This window comes from Hibiscus syriacus, unplaced genomic scaffold (assembly GCF_006381635.1).
Source record: "Hibiscus syriacus cultivar Baekdansim isolate YM2019G1 unplaced genomic scaffold, ASM638163v2 tig00003041_pilon, whole genome shotgun sequence".
Lineage (NCBI taxonomy): Eukaryota > Viridiplantae > Streptophyta > Magnoliopsida > Malvales > Malvaceae > Hibiscus > Hibiscus syriacus.
The window spans coordinates 9639209-9654455 of NW_024061960.1; the positions used below are offsets into that span (position 1 = coordinate 9639209).

A 15247-nucleotide genomic window follows, 5' to 3' on the forward strand; every position below is an offset into this window, starting at 1 on the left:
ATCATTGCTCTTTGATTCGGCAATACGAAGACCAAGGAGACGTGTACAGGCAACGCACATTGAATGGATGCCACGCGAAGCTAATGCAGTGGCTGACAGTTTGGAAATGGTGCTCTCAAATCATACGGGTATTAAATTACTCGATTCTATACCTTCGAGTATCATTGATATAGCTAGAAGGGATGTACATGGCCGTCCTTATACTAAGGGTTGATGTAATTTAAACTTTCAATTCAAAAAAAAAAATAGTGGCATCTACCAAATTAATATAAGCTAAATGTGATATAATTTAAAAATAATATTTAGATACCAAAACAGAAGAAAATAATAATTTAAGTATTAAGCGTATAATTTATCCAAAATTTTATTTAGTTAAATGTCATAACCATTTTTAAAAAACAATTAATATAATTTTAAACAATGATTATGACTTAATTTTGAAAAATTGATGTTGAAATTAATTTGAATTTAATTGAAAGGAGTCGACATCGACCTTTATGTTAGGTAGTCGAATACCAAAAAACGTCTTTTAAAACAATTTAATAAAAATATTTTTAGACAAAATTCGGTATGCGTTACCAAAGATTCATTTCGGGTTCGGGAGTCGGTTACGCGTAGGAATGATAAACATCCATAGCGCCCAAAATGAGTATTGTGTCGCTTCATATCGTTGTAAACGGTGGAAATATGAATAAAATATAAAGTTAAAAAATGATTCATTTGTTGAATATGATTAATTTGTTTCAAATTGTTTAGGGAAAATTCTTTAACTTGAAAAGAAATCTCGAGATTAGCTATCATCCGTCGAGAAAACTATCTCGTCTATTTTTATCTTTAAAGAATATTCCCTTCTTAATAAAATGCAAATTAATTTGAATTTAATTGAAAGGAGTCGACATCGACCTTTATGTTAGGTAGGTCGAATACCAAAAAACGTCTTTTAAAACAATTTTAATAAAAATTATTTTTAGACAAAATTCGGTATGCGTTACCAAAGATTCATTTAAACGGGTTCGGGAGTCGGTTACGCGTAGGAATGATAAACATCCCATAGCGCCCAAAATGAGTATTGTGTCGCTTTCATATCGTTGTAAACGGTGGAAATATGAATAAAATATAAAGTTAAAAAAATGATTCATTTGTTGAATATTGATTAATTTGTTTCAAATTGTTTATTAGGGAAAATTCTTTAACTTGAAAAGAAATCTCGAGATTAGCTATCATCCGTCGAGAAAACTATCTCGTCTATTTCTTATCTTTAAAGAATATTCCCTTCTTAATAAAATGCATATTGAATATAAACTAAAAATTGACATTTGCGTAAAATTACATAAATTTCTATTTAAAGAAAAATGCATTGCATTATTTGGTAAAATTTAATTTAATTAGTAAAATAAACTAAATTAATTTCAAGTTTCCATTTCGTTAAAATGTTGTATCGGATCGCATCACTTCGACCAAGTGATACTTTCTACGCTCATTTTACAAATCGGTTCTTGAAATTATTCAGATAACATATCACTAAATAAGGAAATAAAGTATAAACAAATATGATTGCAAATATAAAATAAAATATTTACACATAATACTAATAATATTTATTTAATAGGATACATATAACTACATAATAGGTGAAATATGTACATGTATAAGGGACTGAAATAAAAACAACTAAATATTACAAACCAAAATACAAATGGACAAAAAAATAAGTACATGGTAATTTCAGGGACTAAAATGGTACTAACAAAAACTAAAAGGGCTAAACAATAATTACAAATAAACCAGAGCCCAGATCGTAAATATTAAACAATATAGGTACTAGAAATGAAAATAATCCATAAATCATATTAGGGACCAAAATGAAATGAACAAAAACATAAAGGACCAGATAATAATTAAACCAAATGCCCAAACAGTGACTAAAATAAAATATTTACAAATGTCATGACCAAAATCAAATACTAACACAAATACATAATAAGTATGAACATGACTAAAATACAAATAAAGAAACATGAGTGCTCGAAATAAAAGAAAATAAAAATTCATTAAATGGTTTTACACTAATATTACAAAATACGGAGGACCTAAATGGCTATTATCCCTTAATGTGAAAGCACGGAGAATGAGGGTTGCAAAACGGCAGTGTTTTGATCCCAATATTTAAGCCCCAAAACGGGTTTCTCCCTTCACTTTCCCCTCTTTTCCTCTCATTCTCAAAAAACAGAGAGAGACTCTCTCGACTTCCCTCGTCGGGGAAGAAAAAGGCACGCAGCCGGTGACAGTGTTCACAGCGGCCGGAGCGACCCAAAAACCCTCAACCGAAAACCTCTCAACCACCTCAACAAAGATCCAACCTCCCCGTAGCCTAAAACTCACCCTAGCCCATTAGATCTAACATTTTACCTTTTGAAACACCGACCTTCGAACTTCCAACTTGCTTCAAATAGAGGTAAGTTGCTCTCCTCTTTCTGTGTTATTTGCTTTGAGTCTCTCTATGTTATCTTTCTCTTTTTTCTTTGTTTTTGGTTTCCCGAATCTCTTTCTATTTTCTCTCTATCTTCGAAAAACTCCTCTTCCTCTCTCTGTCCTCTTTGCTTTTATGGTGATGGCCCTTTGCGTGATGATATCTCGAGTTAAATATCCTCGGGATTTCCTTTTAATTAGCTTTTCAATTTTTTATTTGAGTTTTTTTCTTAATATGATGTCTGCTTTTGGTACTGTTTTGGTGATTGCTTGTCCCTGTAGGTGAAGCGACGGCGTCAGGCTGGTATGTTGGGTCTTTATTATATGGGTTGTCTAGGTTTATGTTGTGCTTGGTTAACTTGTACTAGGTTATAGTATTGGACCTTCAAATGTAATCAAAATTAATAAAAAAAATTAATAATAATATATCTATAATAATAAAATAATAATTTTTTTCGAGACCCAGACAAAAACGATGTCCACTATTATCATCGACGATGATTGACAAAACTACTACGTGAAACATGTTAAGTATATACATTGGAGGAGCACATATATTTGAGTGTGTTTTTTTTAAAAAAATCCTCATATATATATATATATATATAATATATATATATATATATATATGAAAGAACATGCCACATTAACTTTATAAGATCTTCACATTCTTTAAAAAAAAATAACCATATTTTTAAAAAAAAGTATTTAACAACAAATAAATTAAAACTCAAAATGAACTTTAAAGATTCAATACACTTGACCATACTTAATCGGTTCACCCTTAGGCCTTAACTTTTATCCAATAATGTTTGGAGGACAAGTTTTGGTTTTGCATATCAAGGTTATAGATGGGGTTTTCATCCCTTTATCCCAATTGCATTATCGTGAATGCGTTTAGAACGTATTTCTTTTTAGAATCTATTAAGTTTTGTCAGTGATAAGATGAAATATTATATTTAAAAAATCATAAATTTAAATAATTATATCTATAAAATATGTGTGTGTTTTCATTAAGTTATAATTACCACAAATTACTTTAAAAAATGCATTTCTTCGTAAAACTTATCTTCTCTTTTATACGATAGTTAACGAAGGATGTGCATGATTTAAAAAACCGGGAAAATCGTCAAACAAATTAAATTTAAAAATGTCACGGGTCGCGAACTTGTGGGCGAGGTCAGCCCAAAAGAGACTACCCGTGAGGCCACTACCAGCACAAAGCAGGTTGCTACTACTGTGGTGCCGAGACCAACACCCACCAGGGTGCGATAGATGTCGCCCAGGCGGCCCACAAGGGCCACGCCGAGACCAAGGCACACATAGCGCCGAACAGGGTCAAGATACGCCCGCCCCAAACTACCCACAAGCACGACCATCAAACATCAATGGTTGTCTAGGGTTGTGACCACCACACACCAAGGTGCACCTAGAGCCAAGGCCAACGCACGACAAGATCAACCGAGAGCTATAGCCAACAAGCAACGAGACGCACTCGAGGTCGAGACCAACGAACATCGGGTGTGCGCCTAGAACAATGCACAAATAGGGCTACTTGGGGGTGAGGGCTACACATATCGGGGGCACACAGGGCCGAGGCCTGCGCACACCGAAGGTGCACTGAGGGTCGAGGCCAGCACCGACTTAGGGCTTGTCCACCTAGCAAGATCGACCATTACTTGGAAAATAAAGCCAAGTAACATAGTCCTTGTTTGAATAGGACTCAAATATTAGGGTTTCAACTAAAGTAAAGAGTTTTACTTGCAGTTAAACTAGGAGTAGTCATGAGCTATAAGAGGACTTCATTATAAAAAGAGGTCTCCCACCTTCATTGGATATCGAGAGTTTTGTGTGAATAAACTCAGACATTCGTGCCAAAAATTTCCTCACACCTGTTTACTTAAGTTTTCATGCTTTTCCATCATGCTTATCGCTATAGCAACATTAATCGATGAGTTTAGCCTGACTTAGACGAAGGACAACAAGGCGAAGCATCTAAAGGCTGCACGAATCGACTAGCCGACAGTCTAGCCCGTGTAAAAAAAAATAAGAAATTGGTTATGAATATTAACGAGAGAGTAGAACGAGGGAGCCCCCTTTTTTTATTTAGAATTTTCAGCTTAACCAATAATGATATGATAGATCATTCGCTCACCAACTCCCATATTGATCTGGTCAACTTTGGCAGATTTAGAATTTTATTTTTTTATTTACCCGGTCTTCTCTTTTCTATTTAATAAAATAGTGGAAATCTTATTTTGTTTGTTCGTATCTTATTTCGTAAATTTATTTATTTTCTTTTTGAATTGATTCTGTCTTCACTCCTTGAACTGATAAATTTCATTTATTTTCAATGTATCTAATCCAATAGATTTAGTAGGATGCTAATAAGGTGATATTTTAACTTGTTAATGTAGTCTTATTGTAAACTGCTTCATTTGTGAAGTTATTCTCGTGAATTCTTTTTGTTGTTCTCCCGGTTCATTAAAGTTTTGTTTTGACTGATTAAGATTGATTCGTGTTACATATTTGGTTTCGATTGGTGAGTCTCCTAGCGAAATCTTTTTGCATACACAAAGCTTCGAACTCGAAACTTGCTTAAACGATAAGTATTTTGATTATTATTAATGATGATTTATTGCGGTAAGTTTCGACCATGTATCAGTGATCGTTAGTGTGAAGTAATTCCTATAGTATTTTTGATTATTTAATGATTATTTATTGTATTAAGTTTGGACCGTGTATCAGTGGTCGTTAGTGCAATCTCTGTTTTAAAACAAAATTCTCTAGTCACTAAGGATAATATGTTGGCCTTCTCTTTCGTTAATTATTGTGACATATACCCCCATTTCACTTGTTTCTGGTGTTTGAGATCTAAAAATGCAAACCCTTGTAACCTCGAAAATTAAAGCCCACCAACCTCTCCTGCATGGAAAAGGCCATTTCTCATTTTAATCACTTAACTTCATCAAATGATGGTGACGACAATTTGGACAAGATGCAATGTATTTCTGTATCAATGTCTACTAGTCCTACAAATTTTACCGACCAAAAACGATAAGATCGAGAGCATGGGACAAAAAGCAAGCTGAGAAGGTTATGTCAGTATGGTAGATAAGCATGTAATGGGACCTGTAGAAAACAAAATTTATTTGATCTCATTTTAGATGTTGAAATTAAATATATAAAACCAGGAACCACCAATGGACCTCTCTTCTTGGTAGGTTAGTAGTTTACAAATGCAGGCAGTCTATACCATTAGCAACCCCATCTAACTCTACTATCTTTTAATTACTAACGCAAAACACAGTAAAATGAAAATGAGTGACAACTAACCTCAGATTATCCATTATTTTCAAACCTGAAATCCTTTCATTAGGTATACTGTCAACAATAGTTCTTAAGGGTGACAACAACTGGGATTTTTATATTATAATCTCAAGTGTTCGATAGACTATTCGTAAAGCATTCGTTTATTAGGTTAAATAAAATGAGCAAAATTTATATGTTCATTTAATAAACTAACGAACAAAAGTGTGTTTGGTTCATTTATGTTCTCATATAAACTTGTTTATCGACCTGTTTATCCCGTTCTCCTTTTCTTTTTTTACATTTTAAATATTGATGAACGTAAGGACTAAATTGAATACATGATGAACTTTGGATTTCAAACTGTGAAGCTTAAGGACTAAATTAAATACATGATAAATTTTGGATTTCAAACTGCGAAACTTAAAATATTTAGAACTAATGGTATAATTTCATATTTTAGGGAACATATAAACAAACTAATGAACATGTTCTTCAACGAAAACACGATCAAGTTTAAAAATAAACAAATAAACACAAACTGAACATAAATACTTTTGATATTGAGCAAACCAACATGAATTTAAACACAAACTGAACCTGAATACTTTTGAAATTGAACAAACCAACATGAATTTAACCTTATTTGTTCAAACCCAATTGATTTACACCCTTATTTGTTCAAACCTCGTTGATTTACACCCGTAATACTAAGATGACTGATTTCTAAGCTTGGAAAATAACTTACACTTGCATAAATGCTATAAGCGGCAAAGGAGATGACAACATCTCATACTGTATTATTACAACAACCGGCTGTATTTTGTATACTTTTGGTCTCCTGTACATGTATAATTTTTCAAGCAGAGAAGTACTAAAAATTAGAACATAAGAAGACAGAAGAATATGCAGCAGCAGAGGAAAAAACTGATTCTGCTTAGCGACTTATCGGCTTGCATCAATTGCCTTCTGATCCTACGACTGGTGCTCCCCGCCAGGTTGTATGAATTCGGATATGTGTATAAATCCGTCATGGAGTTCCCGAATACCCTTGTGTATACCATCTCACCCAACATTCGAGTCACCGGATCCGGTACGCTTATCGTCGTGCCACCGGGTTGCATCGATGAATCGGGGTAACCTCCCTGTTGAGTGTAGTAGATTTGTGGTTGAGATGAATAACCATGGTGATGTAATGACTGCGGAAACTGTAGACCATCGGTCGTATTAGGTAACCTTATCGTGTCGACGCCACAAGTCGGACCGAGAGGTCTCCTCGGAGTGTTGCCTGTTGATGCGTTAGTTGTTAGGCCCCTTCCGTAAAGCGGAATCAGTGTGGTATGTGAAACTTCAGCTTTGCAAACAGGACACTGCTGCTGCCTCTGGTCTTGGTTTTCAGTGGAGATGGTCTGCAAATGAAGCCATTTGTAAATGCAGGGCCAACAATACAGGTGACCACATAGAGTAACCACCGGATCCTGCACCGAGTCCAGACAGATGTTGCAGTCGAAACCGGAGTAGGGATTGACGTCCGAATCCATGACTGAATTCGTCAAATTCTCCCATTTCTCCGAGGGATCTTTTTCTCCTTCGCTTAAAGGGTTATTAGCATCTTCAAAGTACCGTTCAGTGGCCATCTGCTGCAAAATCTGTAGAAAAGAAATACCAGATTAGAATCATGAAAATCTTAATCTCCAGAGACAGACATAAGTTTTTTTTACAAGAAAATACAGATTTAAGAATCTATACTAAGTACTTAAGGAATACAGAATTAGAAAACATAAGATAAATACATCCCAAATATCCCTCAATCTATCTAGTTAATCTTAACACCAAAGATATAATAATTCAAACAATCAGTTTACTCAAATATCTAGAGATTCAAATAATGATTCGTTATTAGAATAATGATTGTTATATAATCACAATGGTATCGCTCAAAACCTTTATTATATGACCACAATACTCCTAATGATATTCAATCCGCAATTACAATAAACATAATACAACTGGGTGAGGATTTCAAAGAAAACTTTAGAAACGCTCAGTTTTCAAAGCCCCCAAAAACGACACTTGAAATTTCCAAGTTCTAAAATAAAGGAAAGAGAAACTAAGTTCACAACAGTTTTGAGACTTGAAATCTCTCGAAAGTTATGAAACTATGATCAAAGACACTCGACCTAAAGCACTACAAAACTCCATAACAAAAGAAAAATATTCCACAAAACGAAGGAGGCGCTGTACAAATCCCAGAATCCAAGCTTGGAAACAAAATACAGCCCGGAAAATAAAAGCATACCAGCAAGTCGACAAGTTTGTTTTACGTGTAACTTGATCAACACAGTGCTTTCCTTCTTTTTTCCCGAATGGAGAATCTGGTAAAACTCTTCTTCCAAAGACACCCAAAACAAGAAGATATATATAGATATATGTAAGAGCAAATGGAGGTTGAATACTTGACTGGAAAAGGAATAAGAGATTTTTTTAATAAATGAACTCAAGAGAGAAACGATAGGTTCTTTTTTCTCTCCCAGGAATCAATTCGGCTCTCCATTATATAGGGAGGCAAATCCATAAAATAATAATATAATATTTTAAATAATAAAATAATAAGGGGACGGAGTGGATTAAACATTATTAAAAAAAGACTGTGCGATTGTAGAACGGTGACTCGGTGAGTTTGATGGCCTCACGATTCCCGCTTTCTAACGTGTCACTCGTTATTTATAATTAATAATTATCCTCTCTCTCTCTCTCTCTCTTTTAATTCAGTATAGCTCGTATTGCATGTGGTCAAAAATAATATTATTTTCAATCCTTTGGATATGATCCTTTCCCTTGATATATATAAGATATTAATTTTAAATAAAATAATTATATTTGTCCAATCAATTATGAATTACAGATGATGCACCAGCAAGGGAGGGTTCAATATATTGTCTCTAAAGGAAAGTTGTAATCTAATTTTAACTTGGAGATTGATCGACCGAAATCGGACCGGATCGGCCGGTTCAATCGGTTCAATCGGGAATCGTTGTTTAGTCCGGTTCAATCTAAATCGGTTGAACCATTATTAGTGAACCGGCCAGAACCGTTCGAACCGGACCGACTGAAAACCGAGAAAAATCGGGATTTTTTTTAATTTTTTTTTAAAAAAAATTAAACCAAACAACGTCGTTTGTTAAACGAGCCAAGTCGAACTCGAGTATTGTTGAGTTCGACTCAAACTTGAAAACTTTAAAAGTAAGCTCAACTCAAACTTACAAGCTAAAAATTATCAAGTTCAACTCAAACTCGAAATATAATATTGAAACTTGAACTCAAAAAGGCTTGAACTCAAAAAAAAAATTAGAAGCTCGATTGAAGCCTAAAATTCGAGCTTGATTAAAGTGAAAGAATAATTCACTCAATGCTCACCAAAAGGCTCCATGATTTTGAATGTCAAATTACATCTATTATTTATAGAAGTTAGTTGTGATGCGCTTTTATGTTTCTTAGCAATGTGAGATTGTTTTGTTCTCATATTTTTACTCTTTAAACTTTTGGGATGTTCTTCTATGTTTCTTAGCCATGTGAGATTGTTTTTTTAAAAAAAAATTAAACCAAACAATATCATTTTGTTATGATTTTACCCAAATTTATTTTTTAGTTATAGTTATATAATTATATTTATTATTTAATATGTTTTACCTTAAATATTATGTTGTAGTTAATTTGAATCATTTTGTTTCACTTTATTTTATGATTTTTAACTTATATATGTTATGACTTGCTTTGAATATGACTTGTGATATAAAAAATTATTTTTTATTAAATATTTTTGATATTTTTATTTAATTTTTTAAATAATTATAACGTCGTCCGATTCTTCCGACCGATCAGACCGATTCGACCGGTTAAACCAGTGAACCGGTAGCCTGACCGATTCGCTAACCGGTCCAGTTCTAAAAACCATGCTAAAAATAAACCAAGTTAGTGTAAACTACGGCCACTTTGCTTGAAAAGGGTATCTACTTTTCAATTTCATTTGTCTTTCACTTCTCTTCTCTTCTTCACATTCTGTTAATAATTTATATGATTTTTTAATGTAAATAGAAGTTTTCAGTTTTATTAGAAAGTAGAACAAGTTTAAAATTGTAATAATTTTTTTATAATTATAAGCGTAGACTAAAAATATAATTAGAATATTTATTATAATTATTGATACAATAAATTAATCAAGGATGATATGAGAAGAAAAGTTCAAACATCGTCTTAAAAATTTGAACAAAATATAGATACGAACGTATCTTAATGCATCGACAAACGGATCACAATAGGAGATCAAATTATTAAAAAACTATAGAGAATCGCAAATCAAAGCTGAGTATTGTCGATAAAGAATAGCGAAAGCATGTTATAGGGACAAAAGAAAGCTTGTAAAAAAAAGACAGTTATTGAAATCTAAAAACAATGAAAAAATAAAGTTATGATATAAGAAAATTGAAGAGAAACAATAAATATTGACGGTTAGCGATCAATATTAAAATTGATGTCTCTGTAAACCAACAAAGATGAAAAAAAGAAAAAAAAAAAGGTGATAATGACGTAAACTTGAGAAAAAATTACAACGATTTTTTGAAATAATTTAATATAATTATAAGATAATATTTGTTAAAAAAATTAACCCATTTGTGATACACATTGTATAAACATAAATATTCGGCTTGAATCTTCTAAAAACTAATATTTTATTTTACAATTAAAAACAATAAAAACTCGTACTTCGAGTGTTTTAAATGGGGCCAACCAGTGTGATTTACGAGGGTAAATATTTTGTTGAAATGGAAGCGGAGAAATCAAAGGGCATCCAAATTGTAATTTTTACAACAACTTTTGGCTTAATTTAAAAAAATGTATTTAAATCTAAAAAAATTAAATTTTAGGTTTAATTTTTATCTTTTACTATAATATAAGGAATAAATATTACTTTTTCTAAACATTACATTATAGTTTTTGATAATTATTGCCTATTTTCGAAACCACTTAAAGAATTTTTGATAATTACATATTTCAAAGAAGATAAAACTTCTTTTTTTATTTGATATCTGTTTTTTATTAGTATCAAAGAAGAAAATTTATCTAAAATTAAATCGAATATCAATCAAACTAAAAGGATGCTTTTTACTATTACTTTTAACACTTAATTTTTTTTTGAACCGTTTTAATACATAGAGTTGGAAAATTTTCTGAAATTGACACCTATTATTATCATGATATTTTAAAACTCAATTGAATTAATTTATGTGATATTTAATATATTTTAACTAATCGATATAACGGGAACAGTCTAATTAACTATTGGAATTTCACATCAACACCAACTACGATGTAAAAAAATATCCTTTAAACAATTGAAATACAAATATATATATATATATAAAAAATTAAAAAATCAGTGTACCAAATCGTTTTGGGGTAATTCTATCGGAGTTGAATGTGTTGACTCGACCCTTAATCTAATTCATAAATTAAGGATGCTTAAATATTAAACAAACCATTAAGAAAACATCATAGTCAAATTAGTTTCGCTCTCTGTACTGGTTTTTGTTATTGGTCACGAAGACTGGTAGGCTTTTCCTTGTCTACCTAAACAATGCCCCATTTCTTAGATTTTTCTCTCCAACTAAGCTGCGTGCCGTGACTGTTATTGGTCCCCGCTGCAAAACATTGAATGGACCAGATTGATGAGTGGCTGACAGCAACCCATCGATTAGGATTGAGAAACAAAATTGATTTTAACTTATAGTGGTTGGTTCATGGTTAAAATAAACACGAGTCTGAGTGAAGAATATACAAGGGTTGTCTTGATTAGTTTTAGAGATAGAAACAAGATTCTATATTAAAAAGATAGATTTATAACATTTTAGAAGATAAAAAAAATTTAATTGATGTTAAATCTAATATGAGCTGGAGCTTAAAGACAATTCTGATGCTAAGGACTGAAGCTTCCTCTTTCTTGCCTTCGGTCTCCAAGAAAATAATTGATTTATGGAATGACATTAGGGAGAAAGATCCTAAAGTTCAATGGCATTCTCTGCTATGGTTTCCTCTTCTAATTCCTAATCATAGACACATTATGTGGATGGCTTTTCAAGACAGACTTCTTACAAAAGAGAGACTGTATCGAATGGGGATCGTTAACGAATGTCATTGCATTTTTTGTGGTGTTGGTATGGAAACCATAAACCACTTATTTTTGGAGTGCCCGGTTGCAACTGCTCTATGGACTGCAACCTTCTCTCTCAATGGTCTTCGGTTTAGGCACTCAACCTGGAATGCTCTATTTGAATGGGCTGCTGCTACTTGGAAGGGTAAATCCCTTCTTTCCTCAATTCTAAAAATTTCTTCCAATGCTTTGATCTACATTATCTGGAAAGAGAGAAACAAAAGACTTTTTCAATCTCAAGCCTCAACTGTCGAAGCTATGTTCAGCGAGATAAAGGAAATTGTTGGGTTCCAACTTAGGGGCAGGTTTATTCATGGATTAGACAATGTTAATATTAATCTTTGTAACCAATGGGGTATAGCCTAATTTGGTTTTGATTGCCAATTGCTTATTTAGGGTGATCTTTGTATTACTGAACATTGATTGTGTTTTGAAGCAGTTCACTGCTCTTTGGGTAATAAAAACAAGTTATCCAAAAAAAAATTAATAATTAAAATTTTTAAGAAAACAACAGTTGTAATCAGTCTTTCTCAATTTATTCATGCTTAGCTCTTCTTCCTTTATTTTCGAGTCTTATGACTCTTCAAATATGGATAGGATCGTTATTCATATCTACAAAATTGTTTCAAGTATTTTCGAGATTCTTAATCAAAATTCAAAAATAAACTCCTATAAAATTTTTAGCTAAATAACTTTAAAAATTAGATTTTCTTCCTAATATTGTGAGACTTTACTTTTCTAGAAATTAGCAAATGCAAAAGTTTAAAATACCCAAAGTTATTATTCTTCTCGAATTTGAAGAGAATAAATTATAGATATGATATGGAGTTTGATTTTAAATAATAATAAAATATTTTTTAAAAAGAAATTGTATTATTCACTATTAGATTAAGATCGAAGACATTTTAAAATTAAAGTAAATTTGGTAAATTGAAAAAAAAATGAAAAAGAGAGAATAAAAAATTTAAAAAACCCTAAATTATAAAAATGAAAATAACAAAAGCTCATAATGCATTATGCTCTCCTTATAATCACTATATATTTCGAGAATTTTTTTTAATCTTGAGATGTACTTGATCAACGTCTACGTGTCCTGAATGATTAAAAATAGTCGTAGATACTTCTATGAGTTGGGTACGCGTGGTTTGGTTTTATTAAGATTTTAAACCAATGATGACACCTGATTCTCTAAAGAGAAAATAATCTTAGTGATCAAAAAATCTCATATAATATACGATTTTAACTAATTTTTTCCGGATTTGCCAAAATGACCAACAAAATCGCAATGCGATCGCTAATTCGCAACGCGATCTCCATTATCGCAAATTCGCGTTGCATTTTCGCAATGCGATAGTTGAAAATCGCGTTGCGATGGTCTACAGTATCGTTGTGATTTTCCCAATTCGCAATGCGAATAAGTAAATCGCAACGCGAATTGGGAAAATCGCAATGCGAATAAGTAAATCGCAACGCGAATTGGGAAAATCGCAATGCGATACTGACTATCGCAATGCGATAATAAAAAATCGCAACGAGATACTTACTTTCGCAACGCGATACTGACTTTCACAACGCGATAATATATAATCGCAATGCGATTTTCAAAGCGCCATTAGTATCCTGGCCAAGTATTTTATTTTTAAATTCCAAACATGAATATTAATATATTGGAACACTGAACTGTCCACAGTATATCCCGTAATCGCAACTCATAACCTAAAACCTAAAATCACAACTCAGTCCCATCTCCATCTCTCACTCTCTCACCCATCTCCGACGAAATCCGTCCCCATCTCCGGCGAAATCCGTCTATCACAATCAGAATGGAAAATCAACCAAATCAACCAACGAGGGTTAGAATTATTTTCTTTTGAAATTTTTGCATTATTATTAGGTTTTTCATATTGAAATTGATGATAAGTTTACTGGTAATTTCAATAATAGATTAACCATTTCACTTAGATTGCTTATTAAATCAACCAAGAATTGCAACGCGAAATGCAAATCGCAACGCGATTTTAGTTTCGCGTTGCGATTCTCTCGTTGCGATAGTCATTTTCGTGTTGCGATTTTCATTTTCAGAAACTATTCTTCTTCTACAAATTGAAACTTGAATGAATTGCATTACTTCAACCAAAAAACAAAGACAAATACGAAATTCACAGTGTTGCATATTTAAGTTTGAAGAATAAACTACTACTATTTATGTTTATTATTGTTTTTGGTATATCTTCACAGTGTAGTTTTTTGTATATCTAATTTAGTATGTTTATTGTTTTTGTAGAACTTTTATTCGGCTCAATTGACCTTGAGAAATAAAGTCAGCCTGGCCAAAACAATTGCGTCGAAGCTTTCACCTGCACAAAGAAAAATGTTTGAGGATACATGCTTCGGGCCATGGCTGAAAGTACAACATCCCGGTGGAGATGCGATGTTGACACACCTGTTTCTTCAAACCATGACTAGCGATCTACCAGAGACTATACAACGTCGTGATGAAGAGATATGGTTTGATTTTCCACCGGCGTATACGTGTTTTGGGCGGGAGGAGTTTTGCCATGAAGACATATGCAATAAAAACTTCAAATGATATTCCCAGGGCTATTTCCTGGAAGAGGAAACGGACCTTGCAATGGGAAGATTTACTACGGTATACGACAATAAATAATGTAAGTTAACATAAATACTACCATATGTTTATAAACAAGTTATTACTAGTACACGTTTAACTTTGTTTGAGCTTTTATATTGTTAGGAGGCCAACACTCCTCTACAGAGGCTGACACCCACAGAAGCTGAGCTTGCCACTGATTGGTGGCAAGCTAGTAAGCGTTTTTTTGATGGAACGGTTGATGAGTAGCCTCCACTTCGGGAGCCATCACCTCGCCCAGAGCTATCACCTCACCCAGAGTCATCATCTGATCGACCCGGCTATACACCTCCACAACGACAGCCATCACCTATTCTGTCACATCATCGAGCCTCTTCTCCACCATCACCGCAAGATAGGCGACCGACAAAGATGCCACGACGTTTATCTCCCTGTTCTCCACCTCCACCTCAACGGGATGAGTTAGGGGAGTTACATGATGAGGTCAATGCCTTGCGTGAGGAGGTCGGTACTTTACGCAAAGACGATGGTGCATGGCGTGTTGAGGTGTCTACATTACGCGGTGAGGTAGCCGCTCTACGTGAGATGGTAGCATCGTTGCAGAATGAGGTTCATACTCTACGCAACGAGGTAAGTTTAAGATTTTTCAT

The 15247-nt window shown here is 33.2% G+C and overlaps 1 protein-coding gene across 1 annotated transcript; it reads right to left on the reverse strand.

Moving 5' to 3' along the window:
- Nucleotides 1-6523: 6523 nt before the first annotated feature.
- Nucleotides 6524-7427, reverse strand: LOC120172293 (E3 ubiquitin-protein ligase RMA1H1-like). The gene has a single exon (XM_039179785.1). It carries the CDS (start codon nucleotides 7413-7415, stop codon nucleotides 6660-6662), a length of 756 nt encoding a protein of 251 aa, XP_039035716.1. The 5' UTR covers nucleotides 7416-7427; the 3' UTR covers nucleotides 6524-6659.
- Nucleotides 7428-15247: the final 7820 nt, after the last annotated feature.

What these genes read in the sequence shown, in the direction of transcription:
- LOC120172293 (XM_039179785.1), bottom strand. Translation starts at nt 7,415, where the DNA reads ATGGCCACTGAACGGTACTTTGAAGATGCTAATAACCCTTTAAGCGAA.